Source organism: Hemitrygon akajei, chromosome 9 (assembly GCF_048418815.1).
Source record: "Hemitrygon akajei chromosome 9, sHemAka1.3, whole genome shotgun sequence".
NCBI lineage: Eukaryota > Metazoa > Chordata > Chondrichthyes > Myliobatiformes > Dasyatidae > Hemitrygon > Hemitrygon akajei.
This window is the reverse complement of record NC_133132.1, coordinates 30,006,586-30,028,733: the sequence shown is the minus strand read 5'-3', so window position 1 is coordinate 30,028,733 and position 22,148 is coordinate 30,006,586. Positions and strand designations below refer to the sequence as shown.

Genomic DNA, 22,148 nt, shown 5'->3' with positions numbered 1-22,148 from the left:
TCTCCCCTGAGCTATTCTCGCCTATGGCAACATTAAGACCACAATACTTCAGCCGCTTCGTCCCATTTTGATTTATGTTCGTTTATGTGCCCCCGATGCATTTGTATGTGGGGGTTGGAGTTTGCGGCTGTGTGGAAATGTGCAAATGTCAGTGACAGTGAACCTGTGAATCGGTCATAAATTGGTAAATTTTCAAATTGCTTAACTGTTGTCCCATGTACCGAGGTGCAGAGAACTAACTGATTTGCCGGTCATTCATGCAGATCAGTTCATCAGTGCATTGAGATAGCACCCCGAGCAGAATAAAGTGTTACAGTTACAGAGAAAGTGCAGTACATTTAGGCAGTAAGGTTCAAGGGCATAACGACGTAGATTGTCAGGTCAAGAGTCTATCTGATCAGAGTAGGGAAACATTAAGAGGTCGCATAACACCGAGACAGACGCTGTCTTTGAGCATGGTGGTATGTGCCTTTAAGGCTTTTGGATCTTCTGCCCGATGGGATGGGGGAGGAGAGAGAATTTCCGTGATGGATGAAGTCTTTGCCTATATTGGCTGCTTTGCCGAGGCAGCGACAGTGTACACAGAATCCATGGAGAGGAGTTGGCTTCCGTGATGTGCTCAGCTCTATGCGTAACTCTCTTTAGTTTATTTCGATTACCAGCAGAGCAGACACCATTCCCAGCCGTGCTGCATCCAGACACAATTCATCGATAAAAATTGCTGAGAGTCAAAGATAGAGCGCCAGTGAGCGCTCTTTGCCGTGACATCTACGTGGTTGGACCAGGATAGGTTGTTGGTGACGTCCACTTCACTGAACTTGAATCTCTCAACCCTCCCGATCTCAGCATCGTTTACATAGTTGCCCCGCCCATTTCCTGAAATCAAGATCCAATTCATTCGTGAGTTGAGATCTGCATGTATATATATTTCAGTGACTTTGCAGTCTTCCACAGTTCTTAAAGAGCAGCTTCGAAAGCCCTGAACAGGATTTGTGTCCGAAAGCCTTTGACTTTTGATTCTTCTTATCTGCTTCACCATGGCTGAATGGGTCCTGGTTCTTTCCGCGTTTGTGTCCTGTTTGTTCAGTAAGTAGAATACTTAATCCTTTAGACTGTCCTTTATGTCGTGTTTTTTACTTATAGGTTTTAAATAATTATTTGTTATTTTCGCCAGCTGCAAACGCGGAGATGACTTTGACACAGTCTCCGTCCGTATCGTCGTCTCCGGGTAGAACCGTGAAAATCACTTGTACCATGTCAGGGGGCAGCATCGGCAGCTACTACACGAGCTGGTACATGCAGAAACCCGGCAGCGCCCCAATTTTTGTGTGGTATGGAAGCTCCACGAGAGGATCGGGAATTCCAGATCGATTCACCGGTTCTACAGACTCATCGAGCAACCAAATGCATTTAACCATCACCAACGCTCAAAGGGAGGACGCCGCCGATTATTACTGTGGTGTCTGGGACGATAACAAGTACATACTCACCTTTGGGAGAGGAACCAAACTGAATTTCAACAGTAAGTAAATATTTTGTGGGGTCTAATCACCTTTTGATTTTGTTTGTTTTTATTTCGTTTGAACCTTGGAATAATATTTTCAATCCTGATGCTTCGATCCGGTTTACAGGACGCTTCTCATTGTATCTTTACAATACCGCAGGCAGAAAACTAGCACATCTGCATCCTGTTTGCTTGGTAGGGTTACTTAATTTAGCAGAAAGTATCTTCAAAACAATCTGAGTTCATTGCCATGACATTTTTAAAATAGCTTCGTGAATAGATGCTTCGTGCTGCTCGCAAGTGTTTCTTAAAAGTTTCCCAGGGAACAGGTGTATTAAAATATATCCCCAACAGTGAGGTTTTGCACTAGACAACCGAGTTGTAGTCGAGTTTAGAGCCCGCAGGTTCCTGTATAAATGATCTGAATACCAATCGTCTGGAATAATTTTTGTTAGTTTTTTATAATTTATTTCTGCTAATATTACTTTAGTTTGTGTGTATTGTGTTGTGTACCTTGGTCTCCTAAAGCGTTGTTATGTTTGACCGTATACATCTACACAGTTGACTGACGATACAATTTATCCTGAACCTGAAGCTTAATGGGGACCAGAGCCGAGCTGTGAATATTACCGAATTGCGATAGAGAACTTCTATTTCCTTAAGACGGTAAAACCTAGGAAAAGAATTCGACCCCATGAGTCTGCTACGTCATTTGATCATCGCTGGTATATTTTCTCTCAAGCTCATTCTCCTGACCTCTGCCCATAGCCTTTGATACCGTTGCTAATCAAGAGACTATAAACTCAGTTTTAAATTTCCCCAAAGACTTGGTCTCCACAGCATCCTTTGGGAATAAATTCTACAGATTCACCACTTTGCGGATAAATCAAATTCTCCTAATCTCTGTTCTAAAGGGCTATCCTTATATTCAAAGGATTTTCTCTCAGTTTTAGCCTCTCACACTGTCGGGAGCATCCTCCCACTTCCACTCAATCTAGCTCTTTCAGTATTCGGTAAGTTAAAATGAGACTTCATCCTCCCCCCCCCCCCACCCGCCCCAACCCCCCACCCCCCCCCCCCCCCCCCCCACGCCACCTTTCTTCTGAAATCTAGCTTGTACAGGCCCAGGGCCATCAAATGCTCCTAATACTTTAACTCTTTCATTGTCAGGATCCTTCTTCTCGTCCCTCTCCAATGCCAGCACGCACATCTTTTCTTAGATATTTGGCCGGAAACTGCTTACAATAGTCTAAATATGCTCTGGCTATTGTCTTTTAAAACATTAGCATTAAATCTTTGCTTTTATAGTCTGCTCATCTCGAAATAAATACTAAGCTTGGTATTGCCTGCAAGTTAACATTTTGGGAACCCTGCAGGATGACTTTCAGGTCCCCTTGTACCTCCGACTTCTTAATTCGGTCCCCATTTAGGAGTCTGTGCCTTTATTCCTTCTACCATCGTCCACGACCATACAATTTCCTACACTGTACTCCATCTGTCAATTCTTTGCCTATTCACCTGATCCGTCAAGATCATTCCGCAGACTCCTACTGCTTCAACACTGTCTACTCCTCCACCTATCTTTGCATCATCCGCAAACCTGGCCACAAATCCATAAATACCGTCTTTCAGATCATTACCATCCAGCATGAAACGTAGCAGACTCAACACCGATCCTTGCAGACCACCACTAGTCGCCGGTAGCCAACCAGAACAGATTATCCTCACGCTTTTCTCCTGGCAGTCAGCCAATACTCCGTCTATGCCTCTGATAGCTTATGCTCTTATCGTGTTAAGCAGCCTGATGTGTGACACTTTGTCAATGGTCTTCTGAAAATCCAAGTCAATAACATCCACTGATTCGTATTTGTCTATCCTGCCTGGTATTTTCTCAAGGAATCTCAGCAGATTTGTCAACTAAATTTCCCCTTAAGGGAACCATGCTGATCACGGCTCATTTTATCGGATGCCACCAAGTACCTAGAAATTCCGTCCTTACTAATGGATTCTAGCAATCTCAATGTGTTTAAATTTCGATTAAACATCAGTTTGTTTACTAAGAAATTAACTGACGTCAGACTAACTGGCCCATAATTTCTTGCATTTTGCATCCCTCTCTTCTCAGAGTGTGGAGTAATATTTGTGATTTTCCAGTACACCGGACCCATTGGCCCATTCTTGAAAGATCGTTACTAATGCCTCTCTAATCTATCCAGCTACCGCCTTCAGAATCCTGCAGTGTAGTCCATCTGGTTTGTCGACTTATCGAACTTCAGATCTTTCCGCCTCCCAAGCTCCTTCTCCCTTGTCATAGCAACTACTATCACTTATGTTTAACTTCCATTTATGTCTAATTTCGATCTTTGTTTGCTCAACTTGATCTTTTCACGTTACTTGCGCTCCTCTTGTTCTATACCTATTAACCTGAAGTCATCAAGATTCTGGTTCTCTGTTCTAACTTCTATCCAATTTGCCTTCAGCAAGACGCCACCCCAGAGCCCACCTCGGCCTCAACAGTGTGTTTAACCTTCTGCTCCTTCTCAGTGTAAATGTGATATCAAATTATCACTCAGCCCACTTGTTTTGTTTACATTTCAAACTCTCCAGACCCGCAGCCACTGGGTATCTAATTTTTGGATACCTGATCATTACTGTACTAAGTGACTTTTCCTTGAATAACAACTCTGAGATGTGAAACACTGGAAAATCGCTCCTTAGCATTTCTGACTTTTCGCCGCGTTTTCCTCTGAGATACTACTGTAAAACAATTTCTTTGTAAATTTTGTTCTGTAGTCTTGATAACTTATTGTGTGAATGGGTTCAACTTTTCAAATCATTGAAAAAAATGATTATGAATACATTGACTCAGATGTCCACATCTTCTGTATTTTATAGACCTCTGAGAGTTGCTATCGGGTTTTCCTTCAGTGTGTATCACCCCGGTCCAAACAACCCTTTCGGAATTAATTGTGGGACAAAAAACTAAAAAATCCAAGTATAAAACTTTAACTGGCATTATTTATTCCCATTACAATATTTCCATGATTTTTAGCCATTCACAATCTCTTCTTTACTGCGGCGAATTCTGGCATCTCCGAGAGGAAACAAAGGCACAGTATGTCAATCAAATCCACTGCCCCTTCTCTTGCTTTTTACGTGAATAGCTGCGACGACATTTCGGAGTTTTGCCACGCGCTTTGCCATATCTCTTTCGGGGTTTCTTATTGGTTCTGTGATTCATGTCTTTACGATTTAACACCATGGACCATGGCAATAATCTGTCACGATATTAACTATAGCACAGTTACATCAGATTGGATCTGGATATCATGGAATATATAAAGTATATCTTACGTATATTAGAGAGTATTTCACGAATAGAGGTTTCTGTCAGCGAAGCTTCTCCAGTCGGGTTTTCTTTTGCCATTCCATCGAAATTTGTTATTTTATTGCTTTGAATTTTGCTGTTATGAAAAACCCTCTCTTTCCTTTACTTTGTAGCTGTTTCTAATGTTCAGAATGTATATTGCCTTTGATGCGTTTATGGAAGATCAAAACGCCCGGGTTCTCATGCGTTCTGAATTTTATGGTTGTAAAATGGTTGAAAAAAGGCAAAGTTTGATTCCAATTTATATCAATTAATAACTCATTTCCCTGCACTTCTTTCTATTTACAGGTCCGCGAAAACCCGCCGTATCCGTCCTTCGACCGTCTGCGGAAGAAATTCGGGGACAGGGCACTGCCACCCTGGTGTGTTTAGTGAGCGGGTTTAATCCGGCCGCTGTGAATATCGAGTGGACTGTGGACGGCAGTACGAGAAGGAATGGCGTTGAGACCAGCCGGATCCAGCAGGACGCGGACAACACGTTCAGTACGAGCAGTTACCTGACACTGCCAGCCTCCGACTGGAGCTCACACGAGCTTTACTCCTGCGTGGTTAAACACGAGACTCAGGCAACCCCATTTCAAACAAACATCGCGCGATCCAGCTGTATGTAACACAATATGTTTAGACGCTGTTTCTTTAAAATAAAACAAATGAATTTCATGTACAGATGTTAAATTTTCGATTGTAGCTGACACATTTTTCAACCCGGAGAAAATAAACATTGCGTCCTGTTGGTCGTTCATAAATTGCATTCGTTCTGAAATTAACATCATCAATGTAATATTATCCCAAAGTAATTAAAATCTACCCGATCTACTGTGTCGGTTTTGCCTTGATCAATATGTCCGACAAGAGCATCATTTTTCAGAAGTTTGCATAGATAATGAAGATGATCAAACTTTGGCATTCGATGAAGTAAAATAGACAACGTCGCTTAAACGTTGTGCTAGCTATTGGGTAGGTTTTCCTCCTGAAGAAATCATATTAACTATGGCTACATCAGGACAAGTGGGGTAATTACTTCTCAGCGAAATTTATATACATAGTAAAAGAAACCCTGATACTGCCTTTATTTGAACATCGTAGGCATGTTCGATTTCCAGTTTTAGCATTGTATTCTTCATGGAAATGGTTTTTCTACAGCTGGTCATATTCAGGGAGACAAGGGCCTGTGAACCCTGTGTCAGCAGCGGCGCAGAGCAGAATAGCACTTATTAGAGTTCAAACTAATTCTTGCTCAAGTGTGATTTAGAACACCAGGCTTCATTCGAGGTGATTTCGGCTTACGATATCTGACAAACATTGAAAATGGTAGTCCAAAGCATTTGAAGTAAACTTCTAGTAAATAGTATGACGGTGGCTGTTTATCTAAAGCTACTTCGGGCTTCAAAACAGTAAAGCGCTGAAGACAGCGCACCGACATTTGTACATTAGTTTGTAGAATACATATAAAGATAGTTTTCTGTATGAAATGTAGAACACCGTGGCCATAGTATAGAGGTCGAGAGAACGGTATCCTAAACATAGGATAAATATGTCAAATAATTAACGTAAAAGATCATTTTCAGACGAATGAGAATATCGATTGTACTCACGTCTTTCTAACAGGTTATACAAGTTGCTTTATCTCGATAAGAAAAGAATAGCAAGAGCAAGTTTGCAACTAATCATTGAAATTCATACATGGGTTATTGAAACGGGGACATTAATATCACGTGGTCTTCATCAGTCACTCTGGACTGAGGCCGTTGGACTTGCCTTCTCTGAGTATGGAAGGCCTAAGGAGTTCCCTGTAACTTTACAGCTGCACAGACCAACCATTGCTCTGAGCAGGACATTTTTACACGGCCTGTAAACTGCGCAGTACTTTAAAATCACATTATATAAAAGTAAATTCCAGTATCGCACCAGAAAGTCTGTGTGAGCGGGGAAATTCCAGTTACTGCGCGGCAGTTGCGCGGTTGTACTTGGTGTGGCAGAGCATTCAGTGTTCTGATAGGACGATAAAATGACCAGAACTGCGCTGGGAGATTTTGTCAAAGGGCGTGGCTAACTTCAAACTATTAAAGTTTGAAAGCATTCATTCAACATTTCTGATTCTTTTCTGTCATTCAAATACGTTTAAAATCCTTAAAATATATTTAACAATTACTAAATCGCATAGTAATTAAATACTTAAACGATTTAAAACGAAAAAAATACACACGAATGGATAAAATGTAAGGATACCACCGCTTCATTTTTTTCGAACATCTTCACACTCCGCATTGAAGCAAATTACCTCTGGAATTTCTGCGTCTGGTACGAAGGCAAAATGAAAGAGTGCAGTAATTTCCACTCCATTACTGAATGCTTGGAGAGTCAGGAAGAGGAAGAGCTGCGGAATGCAGATGGAGCTCGGGCAGATGGATTGAATTCTGCCAGTAGCAATATGGGGAAATGTTGGCATTTCCATGTAAAAATTACAGACCATCCAAAAAAATGTTGTGGTTCGATGACCGGAATGTTTTTATTAACAATACATTCCAAGCTGTGGGTCAGCTCACAGATTTATCTGCGTAATGGAGAGGTGGTGTATACAGAGAAATATATGAATGATCGCGATTACTATTATTGAAAATAGTACACAGAAACGTTAACCATAGCACAGGCCTTTTGGCCCACGATGTTCTGCCCACCTCTTAATCTAATCCAAGATCAATCTAACCATTCCCTTCCACAGAGCCCTCTATTTTTCTTTCATCCATTGGCCTAAGAGTTTCTTAAATGTCCCTGATATATATTTGCCTCTACCACCACACTGGCAAGGCATTCCATGAACATACCACTCTGTGTAAAGAATATACCTCTGACATCCCTCTATATTTTCGTCCAATCACTTTAAAAGTCTGCCCTCTCGAAAATACCACTGCCACCCTAGGCAAAAGGCACTGGTTATCCTTTCTATCTTCTCCTCTTATCTTATGCATCCCTGTCAGGTCGTCTTTCAACCGGCTTCATTCCAAAGCGAAAAGCCCTAGTTCACTCAACCTATCCGGATAACACATGACCTCTAGTCCAAGCGGCATCGTGGTAAATCTCCTCTAAACCCTCTCTACAGCTTCCACGTCCGCTATTGACGCGCAGCAATTTTTGAGGGATCTATGCGAGTGGACCCCAGGATTTCTTTCTCATCTACACTGCTAAGAATCTTCTCTTTAACCTTTGATTTGGCTTTTCCAAAGTCCATTCTTTCCCATTCTTCCGCATTAAAAACCATCTACGGCAATCTTATCCACAGCACCAACAACCTTCTGTCATCTATCCCATCGCCCTGTACATAGACCATAGCTCTCCGTACCCTCCCATTCATATTCTTTTAATAGTTAAAACTTATTTTAAATATTGAACTCGAACTACATGCACTACTTCCACTGGCAACTCGTTCCACACTCTCACTAATCTATGTGACGAAGCTCCTCCTCATGTTCCCCCTAAACATTTCACCTTTCACCCTCAGACCATGACCTTTAATTCTAGACTCACCCAACCCGACTGTGAAAAGCCTGCTTACATTTACCTTATCTATTCCCCACATCATTTTGTATATCTCTATCCAATCTCCCCTCATTCTCCTATGCTCCAAGTAAGAAAGTGCTAACCTCTTCAACCTTTCCACATAATTTACGTCCTCAAGTCGAGAAATCATCCTTATAAATTTCCTCGGTATTCTTTCAATTTTGTTGACATCTTTGCTGAAAGTAGGAAGGTGTCCAGAGCAGCACACAATATAGGAACGCCTTATTAACATCCATGTACGTCATATACACCACTCTACTTTCATCAACTTCTTTAGTCACTCTCTCGAGAAAGTGTTCGTGAGACATGAAATGCTCCTCAAAAAGCTGTAGTGTATGTGATCAGACTATGCTTCCCCAACTGCTCATATGTCCTGCTTTTAAGAATCACTTCCAAAGTTTGACCACCACTGACATGCAGCTCTGGTCTATAATTCCCAGGATTATCCCTAATCCCTTTCTTCAAGAAAGTAACAGCATTTGAGACCCTCCAAACTTCTGCTACTCCTCCTGTGTCTAATGACGGTGCAAAGATTATCACCAAGAAGGATTATTCACTTCCCTCTCTTCCCGTAGTAAACAGGGTATACCCCATTCGGCCTCAGTGCCTTATGTCTTTTTTTTTCAAACGTTCGACAATATCCTATTTCTTAACGTCACATGTTCTAGCATGTCAGCCTGTTTTAGGCTGTCCACACACAAGTCAAGGTCCCTCTCAGTGGTGAATAATTCATTAATTAATTAAGCAACTCCCCTAACTCTTCCGACTCCAAGCACATAGTTCCTTTTCTTTTACTCACTCTAGTCATCCTTCTGTTCTTCACCTACGTGTAAAACGTCTTGGGGTTTTCCTTAATCATACTCACCAACCTCTTCTTATTCCCCCCTTCTAGCTCTCTTAAATTCATTATTCAGCTCCTTCCTGGCTACTTCGTAACACTCAAGAGCTATGTCTAATCTTTCCTTCAAAAACCTTTAGTGAAATTTTTTTAATCCTCTTGTTGGGATGCTTCACATCTCTTGTCAATCATGCCTCCTTCTCCCTACCATCCATGTTGATTTGGGAGAACCCTACCCAGCACCCCATTAGTGTTCCCTACACAACTTCCACATTTCCTTGTTCATTTCCCTGATAATATTAGTTCCCAATTTCTGCTCACAAGCTCATGTCCAATAGCATCATAATTCCCTCTCCTTCAAAACCACCTGCTCTTATCCCTCTCCAAGGCTATGGTAAATTAGGGAGTTGTGATTACCCACGAGCAACCAGACACCTGGCCTGTTCCATTGGCTAGCACCAGATCCAGTAAGGCCTCTCTTCTAGTTGTCCTGTCCACATATTCAGGAATCCTTCATTAACAGACCTAACAAATTCTGCCCTGTCTAAATCCTTTGCATGTAAGCTATGCCAATCATTATTAGGGAAGTGCGTGTTTTTGCAGCTTTCCAAAATCAGCCTGTCGACCTACTCCTCGAAGTTCCTGTTATGAAGTGTGAGCTGTAAGATACTCCCATTAGAGTGACTGCAACTCCTCCTATTTCTGAATTCCACCCACGGAGACTCAATAAACGATCTCTCCACGACATCCTCGCATTCTGTAGCTGCGATACTCTCCCTCATTGGCAATACCACTCCTCCATCTCTTTTACCTCCCTCCCTGACCCTTTTCGAAATATCTAAACCCGGGAACATCTGGCAGCTTTTCCTGCCTTTGTGACAAACATATTTTGAATTATATATTGGATCGTTGGAATGAGATCGTTTCCTCCAAGAATAAAAAGGCAAATACATGTTATCATCGTTTTTACCTCATGGCTTTCCAATGTCTTTCTTGTTTTTTGAGCAACGCATGCACACGTGACACCCAGGTGCGCGCATATTGGTTCATAGAGACACAAGCCATAGTTTGATTAAGTCTTGGAATGCGCAGTATTTCTACATTTTAGCAGACGAAGAATCTCACATTGTAATTTCTTTGGATTTGTCATTTCCGTGCACTTCTGCACTGAAAAATTGAGAAGAGTCATATCAATGGCTAACTTGGAAAATAAACCTTTATGGTATGGGTATAATGTCTTCCCTGATCTGGATTGCTATTTATTACTAGATTTCATTGTTTAATTGTTCGTCCACAGTTGATGTTGATTCATCGTTTCGGCGTTGTTAAGCCATTACCTGCAGTCATCAGATCGGCCATTATGTAATCGTTCGTATATTCATTCATTCATTCGTTGAAAGCATTTGTTAGAAGTCGAAGGAATTTCAATCAATATTTGAATCTGCCTTCAGTGAGGGCAGAATAATAGGTGATAACATGTTGACGTGAATAAAAAATTGATTGACTGACAAAAAACGAGGTGTTGACGTTAATGATCGAGTGTCTGGAATGATATATCTCAGAATCTGTGAAACAATTCAGGTCCTTCCAATTCGCCGATGACAAAAAGACAAATAGGCAATTACATAGTGAAGAGAAAGTCAAAAAGCTGGGAAGGGATATTGATAACCTAAGTGCGTGAGATTGTAACCTTCCAAGTTAAAGAAGGGTAAGGGCATTTAGATCACGATAGCATGTAATTCACAAAATGCTATTATTCAGGTGAAAGTAACTAAAAAGGCTGGGAACATGTTAAGGGAATTAAGTGCAAAATTGGGGGATGTTATGTTTCACGTGACGGGGCAATAAAGAACCAAATGTGGGCTGTGTACTGCATTCTTCTTACTTAAGAAATGATGTAAATGTGTTAGACGTTCAGAGGAAGCTAACAAGAACGACTTCATTGGTGGTTCGTTATCCTAGGAAAAACTATTGCATAGGCTTGACTTCTATTTACTGGAGTTCATCAGAGTTATGGGACTTGACTAAAATACAGCAGTCCTTAATAACAATACGTATGCTTTATAAACATTGTAGTCCGAAGCTCTACGGCTCGAAGGGCTCATGACAATAAGTCCGGCAACTGACGTCTTGGGGAACCCGAGAGTAACACGCCTGAACACGAGACAGACAGACCTGGGGAATCCGAGACTGGCTATTCATCTCCCAACAAGGTTGGTCGTCTCCAGATAGACCTGATAAACTGGAGAGAGACCTGAGGAACTCGAGATCGTCCTGGGGAATCCGAGACAGGGCTGGTAATCTCGAGATAGACATTGAATAAATTTGGGAAACATGAAATAAATCTGGGGAATATGGAATAAAACTCGGGAAAATTGAATAGTCCTCGGAAGCCTGGACGGCCATGGCAGACCCAGGAACACTTGCCGACAGTGGAAATCTTGAAGAAAGCCTTTAACATGGTCAAGGCAAGCTCTGAACGTGGACCTACAAAAATGAACCACTTCACATTTATCTGGGTTGACCACCATCTGCCACTTCTCAGCCCAGTTTTGCATCCTATCAATGTCCCGCTGTAACCTCTGACAGACCTCCACACTATCTACAACACGTCCAACCTTTGTGTCATCAGCAAACTTACTAACCCATCCCTCCACTTTCTCATCCAGGTCATTTATAAAATTCACGAAGAGTGGATTTCGCCTCCACATTTTTGTTTTCTTTAGTACCATTCCCTTAAACTCGAATAAACTGAACACTGACAGTATATGAAAGAGCACAGAACATTTCACAGAAAGCAGCTAGCTGGAAGTGCAAATACAAGTAAATAAGCATCGACCGACAGATGTTACAGAGGCATGCCTGCTAGACTGTTTGGATTGGGACTAAAATGTTAAAGGAAACGTCACATTCAGGAAGGACAGGAAGATGAGAAAATGCACAAGGATCCGTTGACAGTGAATGTTGAACACAAAGAAATGAAGATGGATGGCCAATTTTCTGGGCACGGAGAGAAAGAGGTGGTTTGAAAAATAATAAAGCAAAATTCTCCTCTGGTAGATGAATCCTGGAAAGATATTAAGGCCACGTGCATCCTACAACACAAAGGTTGTTTACCATAATTGCACGTTCATGATTATTGGGAATTATACTTCAAACTAAACTAATGGGCCAAAGTCTATGAGGTGCTCGTTAAATACTTTGAAATATTTTAGAATAACGTGTTCTAGCGCCAACCAAAGGACACTAAGAAGGAATTAGAGGCGGGGATTCCATTGGATTCAGCCGCAATTTTATTAATCGGAGGATCAGGCAGGAGGGACAGGGGCCCACTTCGTATCCTAAGTGTGACGTGTCAGAAGGATATTACTGAACAAGCAGGTTTTATTTTCATGCAGATCCATTTGATTCCTGGCCCCAGTCACCCTCAATGCCATGTGATTCCATACTTACATCAAGAAAAGTGACAATTCAAAATCGGAAATGATCTCCATTTTCAAGTGTCTACAGTGTAGCACACAGTGAATGTCACATTATATTAGTCCGTGTGTTATTTGCGCCAGTAGGTGGAAATGTTGCATCACTCGATACCCATACTTCCCTGTGAGAAAGGAAGAACCGGGCCCTGAACACATAAAATAGCAGCGACTGTGCTCTTCATCAATTTCCCAAACTGGGTTCACTGGAGTCAATACTCTGGAATGAATGTTATCTTTTTCAAACTGACATCATGCAAATATCAGGAAATATTAGCGAGAGAGCACAGGCGATAATTGCTGCAACTGACATTTGATGCCAGAGTTTATAGGATAATTTCTGTTTAATGCCAATCGTTAGACAGGACACGCTAATGCAAACATTCACTGCTCTCTGTGTTTTAAACAAAAATTACATAGAAACATACAAACTTAGAAAACCTACAGCACTATTCAGGCCCTTCGACCCACGGAGTTTTGCCGAGTACGTCCCTACCTTAGAAATTACTAGGCTTACCTATAGCCCTCTATTTTACTAAGCTCCATGTACCTATCTAAAAGACTCTTAAAAATCCACATCGTATCCGCCTCCACCACCGTTTCCGGCAGCCCATTCCACGTACTCACCACTCACTGAGTAAAAAACTTACCCCTGATATCTCCACTGACATCTCTCCTACAGAGGTCCTCCTCAGCATCTTAAACCTGTGTCCTTTTTTGGCAACCATTTAGCCAAATTTTACTATCCACACGATCAATGCCTATCATCATCTTGTACACCTCTAACAGGTCACCTTTCATCCACCTTCGCTCCAAAGAGAAAAGGTCAAGTTCACTCAACCTATTCTCATAAGGCATGCTCCCCAATCCAGGCAACATCCTTGTAAATCTCCTCTGCACCCTTTCTGTTGCTTCCACATCCTTCCTGCAGTGAGGCGACCAGAACTGAGCACAGTACTCCAAATGGGGTCTAACAAGGGTCCAATATATCTGCAACATTACCGCTCGACTCCTAAATTCAATTCCACGATTGATGAAGGCCAATACACCATATGCCTTCTTAACCACAGAGTCAACCTGCGCAGTTACTTTGAACGTCCTATGGACTCGGACACCAAGATCCCTCTGATACCCCACACTGCCAAGAGACTGACCATTAATACTATATTCTGCCATCACATTTGACTACCAAACTGAACCACTTCACACCGATCTGGATTGAACTCCAACTGCCACTTCTCAGCCCAGTTTTGCATCCTATCAATGTCCCACTGTAACCTCTAACAATTCTCCACACTATCCACAACACCTCCAATTTTCGTGTCATCAGCAAACTTACTAACAAATCCTTCCATTTCCTCATCCAGGTCATTTATAAAAATCACGAAGAGTAATGGTCCCAGAACAGATGCAAAGATCATCAACAGAGGCTAAGCAATCTCCTCCCTCGCCTCCTACAGTAGCACGGGGTACATTTCGTCGGGTCCCGGCGACTTATCCAAGTTGATGCTTTCCAAAAGCTCCAGCACATCCTCTTTCTTAATATCTACATGCTCAAGCTTTTCAGTCTGCTGCAAGTTATCACTACAATCACTAAGATCGTTTTCCAAAGTGAACACTGAAGAAAAAGTATTCATTAAGTACCTCTGTTATTTCCTCCGGTTCCATACACACTTTCCCACTGTCACATGTGATAGGTCCTATACTTACACGTCTTATACTCTTGCTCTTCACATACTTGTAGAATGCCTTTGGGTTTTCCTTAATTCTGCCCAACAAGACCTTCTGATGGCCCCTTCTGGCTCTCCTAATTTCCTTCTTAATAGCTTTGTAATCTTCTAGATCTCTAACATTACCTAGCTCACTGAACCTTTTTGTAAGTTTTCTTTTCTTCTTGACTAGATTTATTTCAGCCTTTGTACACCACGGTTCCTGTACCCTACCATAACTACCCTGTCTCATTGGAACGTACCTGTACAGAGCTCAACACACATGTCCCCTGAATATTTACCACATTTCTTCCTTACTTTTCCCTGAGAACACATGTTTCCAATTTGTCTCCAATTTCCCCCCTGATAGCCTCATAATTCTCCTTAATCCAATTAAACTTTTTTCTAACTTGTCTGGTCCTAACTCTCTCCAATGCTATTGTAAAGGAGATAGAATTATGATCACTGTCTCCAAAATGCTCTCCCACTGAGAGATCTGACACCTGACCAGGTTCATTTCCCACACCAAACCAAGTACAGCCTCTCCTCTTGTAGGCTTATCTGCATACTGTGTCAAGAAACCTTCCTGAACACACCTAACAAACTTCACCCCATCTAAACCCCTCGCTCTAGGGAGATGCCAATCGATATTTGGGAAATTAAAATCTCCCATCACGACATCTCTGTTATTATTACACTTTTCCAGGATCTGTTTCCTTACCTGCTCCTCGATATCCCTGTTACTATTGGGCGGCCAATAAAAACACCCAGTTAAGTTATTAAGCCCTTCCTGTTCCTAACCTCCACCCACAGAGACTGCGTAGAAAATCCCTCCATGGCGTCCACCTTTTCTGCAGCTTTGACACTATCTCTGATCAACAGTGTCACGCACCCACCTCTTCTGCCTCCCTCCCTGTCCTTTCTGAAACATCTAAAACCCGGCACTTGAAGTAACCAATCCTGTCCCTGAGCCATCCAAGTCCCGGTAACTGGCACCACATCATATCTCCAAGTACTGATCCACGTTCTAAGCTCATCCGCTTTGTTCACAACACTCCTTGCATTAAAATAGACACATCTCAAGCCTTCGGTTTGAGCGTATCCCTTCTTTGTCACCTGCCTATCCTCCCTCTCTCACTGTCTACAAGCTTTCTCTATTTCTGAGCTAACCTCATCTTTCCCAGTCTCTTCAGTTCGGTTCCCAACCCACAACAATTCTAGTTTAAACTCTCCCCAGTAGCCTTAGCAAACCTCCCCTCCAGGATACGTCTCAACTTCATATAAAAACACAAATAAGAGGGAGGTCACGTGGGTGCCGGGCAAGATGGCTGCATGTTAGTGGAGCTCCGACAACCCACCATAACATTCTATCAATTAGAGCATATTTATCCCGCCTTATTCGGATACAGCCGCTCTAGAGTTCAAATTGTTTGTTTACTGAAAAATAACAACTTTGCGTGATAATTCGGGACGATGCCAACATCTTGGAAGAGCGCAACATCGAACCACGTGGCTACAAGTCAGGGCCCGCAACCCGAAGCTCAAGGCACGCTAACGACACAGAAGGACCAAGGCTCCAACATGGAGAAGTTACTGGCTGAGGTTAGTCGTATAAATTCCATTCTGCTCGGGGTGGCTACTGATTTATCTACAATTAAAGAAACGACAACGGAGTTGAAGAACTCCATCAATGCCATTCAAGAGAGGCTGACGGAAGCCGAGGGTCGCCTCTCCAGCGTGGAGGACACCACTGTTTAACTGGTGGGTTCTAGCGAGCAGAATAATAAACGCTTGGACCTGCTGTGGAACCGTGTCGAGGAGCTTGAGAACAGGAGCAGACGGAACAACGTCAGGCTGGTCGGTCTAAAGAAGGGTGCGGAAACGGGCGGTCTGATTAAGTGTGTGCAAAGAATCATGTCCGACGGAGTTGGCATCGAACTGAAAGCAGAGTTTGAGATTGAGAGGGCGCACCGGGTCCCGGCTCCGAGGTCGGGCGAGGATCCCCCCGCCCCTAGGCTGGTCTTAATACGATTCTTGCTCTCTTCGGCCAGAGAGAAAGTGGAGCAAGCGGCCAAAGCAAAAAGAGGAGTTGAGTGGGACGGGTACAAAGTCTCCTTCTTTCCGGGTATGTCCAAAGAATCGGCTGAGAAACGGAGGGCATTTACTATGGCTCGGAAAATGCTGCAAAGAATCAACGTGAGATATACCCTCGCTTATCCAGCAGTTCTACGATTCACGTGGAAAGGTAAGAACACGTTCTTTACTACTGCTGCAGAAGCAGTGAAATTCATTCAGGAAAATTGTGCAGCTGTCATTGACTGACAGACGGTAATAGGTGGAGATATCTTTTTAGGTACAACAGGGTGGGTGGGGACATGGATAAAGCGGTCTGATTAGTGCGAGGCTTACTAGCTGGCACGGTACTTCGCGGACCATATCATGTGTCTTTTTATTTTCTGTTTCTTTGTAGAGTTTATTCTGCCTATTTGCTTTTATTTGTTAGTTCATCTGGCAGGAATATATTATCGCTATGTTTTAGGGTTATGTTGGTTGTTTAGTTGTTTGAAATCGCAGCATTTGCAGTGTTTGTTGGTAATAATTGAGCATGGGGATAGAGTACAGCAGGTTTTTCTTTGGAATTTTTTTTTTTGGAATTATTGCATTCCAGACCCAGTCATCCTGGAAAATGTTTTTTTTTTTTGCACATGTGTGCATGAAGTTTAGGACATGAAAATGGTTAATTTCATATCATGGAACATTAATGGGTGTGGAAACCGAATCAAGAGGAAAAACGATTTTATCATACCTTAAAGGAAAACAAATTGATGTTCCATTTGTCCAGGAAACACATTTTAAAGATGTTGATGCACTGAAATTTAGAAGAGATTGGGTGGGCCAGGTATTCTTACATCGTTTAATAGCAAACAAAATGGGGCAATGATTTTAATCAACAAAAAACTTAATTTTGTATTGGAAAAGGTCTTATCAAGACAATATACCGATGACTTATATAAATATCTGTGCAATTTGAAATTCCAGCGAAATAACATATATAACAAAGAAGCAGAATATGCATTATTTAGATTAAAAACAAGTTTCTATGAAAGTGGTGACAAAGCTGGTAAGCTGCTGGCACGATATTTAAAGCAGCAGAAGACGAATAGTGTTATACCTGTGATTAAGAAAGGGGATACATTAGTGTCATCATCAAAAGAAAGAAATGAAGTATTTCAACAGTTCTATGAACATATATATGCATCACCGTTTAATCATGACCAGGAGGAGCTGAATCAGTTTTTCGCTAACAGAAAATTGCCTACATTATCCCCACAACAAGCTGAGTCCTTGGATGCCCCAATTACTGAGGATGCGGTCGGACGGGCTATTGCAGCTATGAAAGTGGGGAAATCTCCAGGTATGGATGGCTTCCCAGTTGAATATTATTAGAAATTTCTGGACATATTGGCTCCTATTCTAACAAAAATCTATTCAGAAGCATTTAATTTGGAATCTTTACCTAATACATTTAATGAAGCATTAATTCGTTGATCCCAAAAAAAGACAGGGATGCAATAGACCCTTCCAATTATAGGCCTATAAGCTTAATTAATGTGGACTGTAAGATACTGACTAAAAAACTGGCTTCGCGATTAGAGAAAGTATTGCCATCTATAATTAACTCTGACCAGGTTGGCTTCATTAAAGGCAGATCCCCAACTGACAATTTAAGGAGATTACCGCACTTAACATGACTGAACACCCCAAGTAATATCCCAGTTACTGCCATCTCCCTGGACGCTGAAAAGGCCTTTGACAGGGTTGAGTGGAGATTTCTAACCACGGCCTTGTCATTCTTTGGGTTTGACTCTGTCTTTAATCATGGATTATAATTTTGTATAAAATCCCTAAGGCTGCAGTTATTACAAATGATATCATATCCCCATTTTTCAACATTTCACGGGGTACACGCCAAGGCTGCCCCCTCTCCCCACTGTTATTTACGATTTTCTTTTGGAACCGTTGGAGGTCGTTATTAGAGCAGATCCAGATATTATAGGGGTGAAGGGAGGCGGAAAGGAGCATAAGTTGATGCTATATGCTGACGATATTTTATTACTGATTAGTGACCCTGCTTATTCCTTACCCCCACTAATGAAAACAATTCAATTATATTCTGACGTGTCTAGTTATAAAATCAACTGTAGTAAATCTGAGGTTATGCCAATGTCAAAATTGTGTTATTCAAATTCAGTATCTCACTTTAATTTTAGATGGGTGCCAGTTGGAATGAAGTATCTAGGGGTCAAACACAGTCAGAATTTGGATGAAATAATTACTTTAAATTATAATCCATTATTGAGTAGGATAAGAAATAATCTGGCTAAGTGAGGGGTACTGCTACTGTCACTCTGGGATAAAGTCAATGTAGTTAAAATGGTCATAGCACCTCAGTTTAACTATCTTTCTATGATGCTTTCTTTAAATATTACAGATTTGATTGACAAGCAATACAACAAAATTATTATTGACTTTCTATGGGATAAGAAGAAGCTCAGAAATAAAATGAGTAAGATTTGTATGTCCAGTGACATGGGTGGGCTCAGTCTACCAGACGTCAGGACTTATCAATTATCCTTTGAAATGATCAAGTTAGCTAAACATTGGGACAGGGCAGATGTTGATTTAGATTGTGTAGTTATAGAACGGAGCTTGGCTGCACCACATTCTCCCATTAACATTCTCTCACAACATGTGGAAAACAAGACTAATCTAAATCCTATACTATTTCACTCAAGGGGTGTGTGGAGTACAATTCATAAACCTTGTAAACATTTCACATTTAAATCAGTTATACTCCTCGCTCTGGAATAACCCTGTGATACGCATTGGGAAAAGAATGGTGTACTGGAAAGAATGGAAGATTAAAGGTGTAAATACAGTAGGTGATCTCTGTGAGATTGGGATTTTTATGTTGTATGTGGATTTGCAGAGGAAATATAACTTTGCAGATAAAGGGCGTTTCTGGAAGTATTTACAAATAAGACATTGCATTAGTCGCATATTCATGAATGGTGGCCCACAAAGTAACCCTTTAAGTGAATACTTTACACTACCACAGGAAGTTCATAAAGCATCAATCAGTGTTTTATAAAGTGTTCAAGCACTCTGTGGGTGAACCGTGTAACAATCTCAAAGCAGTATGGCAGAAGGATCTTGGAAGTGATATTGAAGATAATGAGTGGTCAAATATTTTATCAAATGTGGGTAGACATATTAGAGAAGCGAGAGGGAAATTTATTCGGTATAAGATAGTACACAGATATTATTGAACACCAACTAGACTCTACAAAATGGGGATTGTTGATAATCATTTATGCTGGAAATGTAAAAATCAGGTGGGCACATATTTTCACATGATTTGGGAGCGTTCCATTGGTCGTCCATTTTGGTGTAAAGTACTTGATTTGTTGGGGAATTGGTCGGGTCCTACACTGCCCTTGTGCCCACGGCTTTGTCTCTTGGGTGATAGGACAATGATACCTAATGTAAACAATGACAAATTTACTATTTTAAAGGCGGGTCTCATCACAGCTGCAAGAATTATATTACAAACTGGAAAAAAACCCAGATGTCCCTCTGTGAGGGAATGGACTGAGGAAAGGGTTAAGATTTCATCATATGAACACATGTTGGGAAGAATTAACAGTGGGGGAAAGGTGCAAGACGCGTGGGATCAATTTTGGTTGTATGTTGATTTAAACTTAAATTAGAAGGTTTTTTTCTGTTTCGTAGTTTTATATGTTTTCCGGTCATGGGATGTCTGTATAAATATGCTGTACTGCATCTGCTCTATGATATGCTGTGTTGCTTTGTAAAATAAGAATAAATAATAATAAAAATTTGAATTACAAAAAAAGACAAATAAATCAACCTAAGACCAGCGGCGTATTATTGAGTCTCATTGAAACACTGTAAAGGAGAAAATTCCACTGAAATTCTGAAACATTTTCCATCGATATTCCAAGTATCATGGTTCACTACAGTACTCCCTTCGTTCCCGCCACTCTGTGTGAAATGCCAAACAGTTGCTTTGTCTGTCCACCATCACAGGCGCTTCAGATCATCCGTGCAGCCAACACTTTAAATGCATTGTGGCAATTTATCATCACGGCGTTTTACATTGACGTTATCAGCGTATAACATGTAACACGGGAAAGCTTTTACCCGAACAGTTTAACACAATATTCTGTGGATTATATTGATGATACTTTCCACTTCCGAGACGAGGGTGCAACATAGCAGAAACATAAGGGTGAATTTCCGAGTTATATTTGGTAAATAACAAGTGGATACGCCTCAGAGACTCGACTCAAATTCCTTCTCAGCTTTCCTTATAACATTTCTGTATTCTCGCAATAATCAATTCGTAATAAGCTAGTCTATTTGTTCGTCTGTTGTCAGTTAATTGCTTCGTATTTCTGGTCAGATGCAACCCTTCTCCCCTCAGCTATTCCCGCCTGTGGCAACCTCATACCGACAGCACTTCAGCCGCTTCGTCCCATTTTCATTTATATTGGTTTATGTGCCCCCGATGCATTTGTATGTTCGGGTTGGAGTTTGGGGCTGTGTGGAAATGTGCAAATGTCAGTGACAGTGAACCTGTGAAACGGTCATAAATTGGTAAATTTTCAAATTACTTAAATGTTGTCCCATGTACCGAGGTGCAGAGAACAAACTGATTTGCAGGTCATTCAGGCAGATCAGTTCATCAGTGCATTGAGATAGCACACGCGAGTAGAATAAAGTGTTTAAGTTTCAGAGAAACTGCATTATGGGTAGGCAGTAAGGTGCAAGGGCATCACGACGTAGATTGTGAGATCAAGAGTCTTTCTGATCGCAGTAGGGAAACATTAAGAGGTCACATAACAGCGAGACCAACGATGTCTTTGAACCTGGTGGTAACTGCCTTTAAGGCTTTTGGATCTTTTGCCCGATGGGATGGGGGAGGAGAGAGAATGTCCGTGATGGATGAAGTCTTTGCCTATATTGGCTGCTTTGCCGAGGCAGCGACAGTGTACACAGAATTCATCGAGAGGAGTTGGCTTCCGTGATGTGCTGAGCTCTATGCGCAACTCTCTTCAGTTTATTTCAATTACCAGCAGAGCAGACACCATACCCAGCCGTGCTGCATCCAGACACAATTCATCGATAAAAATTGCTGAGAGTCAAAGATAGAGCGCCAATGAGCGCTCTTTGCCGTGACATCAACGTGGTTGGACCAGGATAGGTTGTTGGTGACGTCCACTCCACTGAACTTGAATTTCCAAACCCTCTCGACCTCAGCATCTTTTACATAGTTGCCCCGCCCATTTCCTGAAATCAAGATCAATTTCATTCGTGAGTAGAGATCTGCATGAATATATATTTCAGTGACTTTGCAGTCTTCCACAGTTCTTAAGGAGCAGCTTCGAAAGCCCTGAACAGGACTTGTGTCCGAAAGCTTTTGACTTCTGATTCTTATCTGCTTCACCATGGCTGAATGGGTCCTGGTTCTTGCCGCGTTTGTGTCCTGTTTGTTCAGTAGGTAGAATACTTAATCCTTTATACTGTCCTTTATGTTGTGTTTTTTACTTAAGCGTTTTAAATAATTATTTGTTATTTTCGCCAGTTGCAA

General features: G+C 41.6%; 1 protein-coding gene across 1 annotated transcript; it reads left to right on the top strand.

Annotated features, from left to right (window-relative positions):
* The first annotated feature begins 994 nt into the window (after positions 1–994).
* LOC140732743 (immunoglobulin lambda-1 light chain-like) lies at positions 995–5,713 on the top strand. The gene is made up of 3 exons (XM_073055409.1): positions 995–1,086; positions 1,175–1,522; positions 5,181–5,713. Exons 1-3 carry the CDS (start codon positions 1,038–1,040, stop codon positions 5,501–5,503), a joined length of 720 nt encoding a protein of 239 aa, XP_072911510.1. The 5' UTR covers positions 995–1,037; the 3' UTR covers positions 5,504–5,713.
* The last annotated feature ends 16,435 nt before the right edge of the window (positions 5,714–22,148 follow it).

What these genes read in the sequence shown, in the direction of transcription:
- LOC140732743 (XM_073055409.1), top strand. Translation starts at nt 1,038, where the DNA reads ATGGCTGAATGGGTCCTGGTTCTTTCCGCGTTTGTGTCCTGTTTGTTC. An exon ending in GTTTGTGTCCTGTTTGTTCA is followed by an intron (nt 1,087 to 1,174) that starts GTAAGTAGAATA and finishes TATTTTCGCCAG; the next exon opens with CTGCAAACGCGGAGATGACT. An exon ending in AACCAAACTGAATTTCAACA is followed by an intron (nt 1,523 to 5,180) that starts GTAAGTAAATAT and finishes TTCTATTTACAG; the next exon opens with GTCCGCGAAAACCCGCCGTA.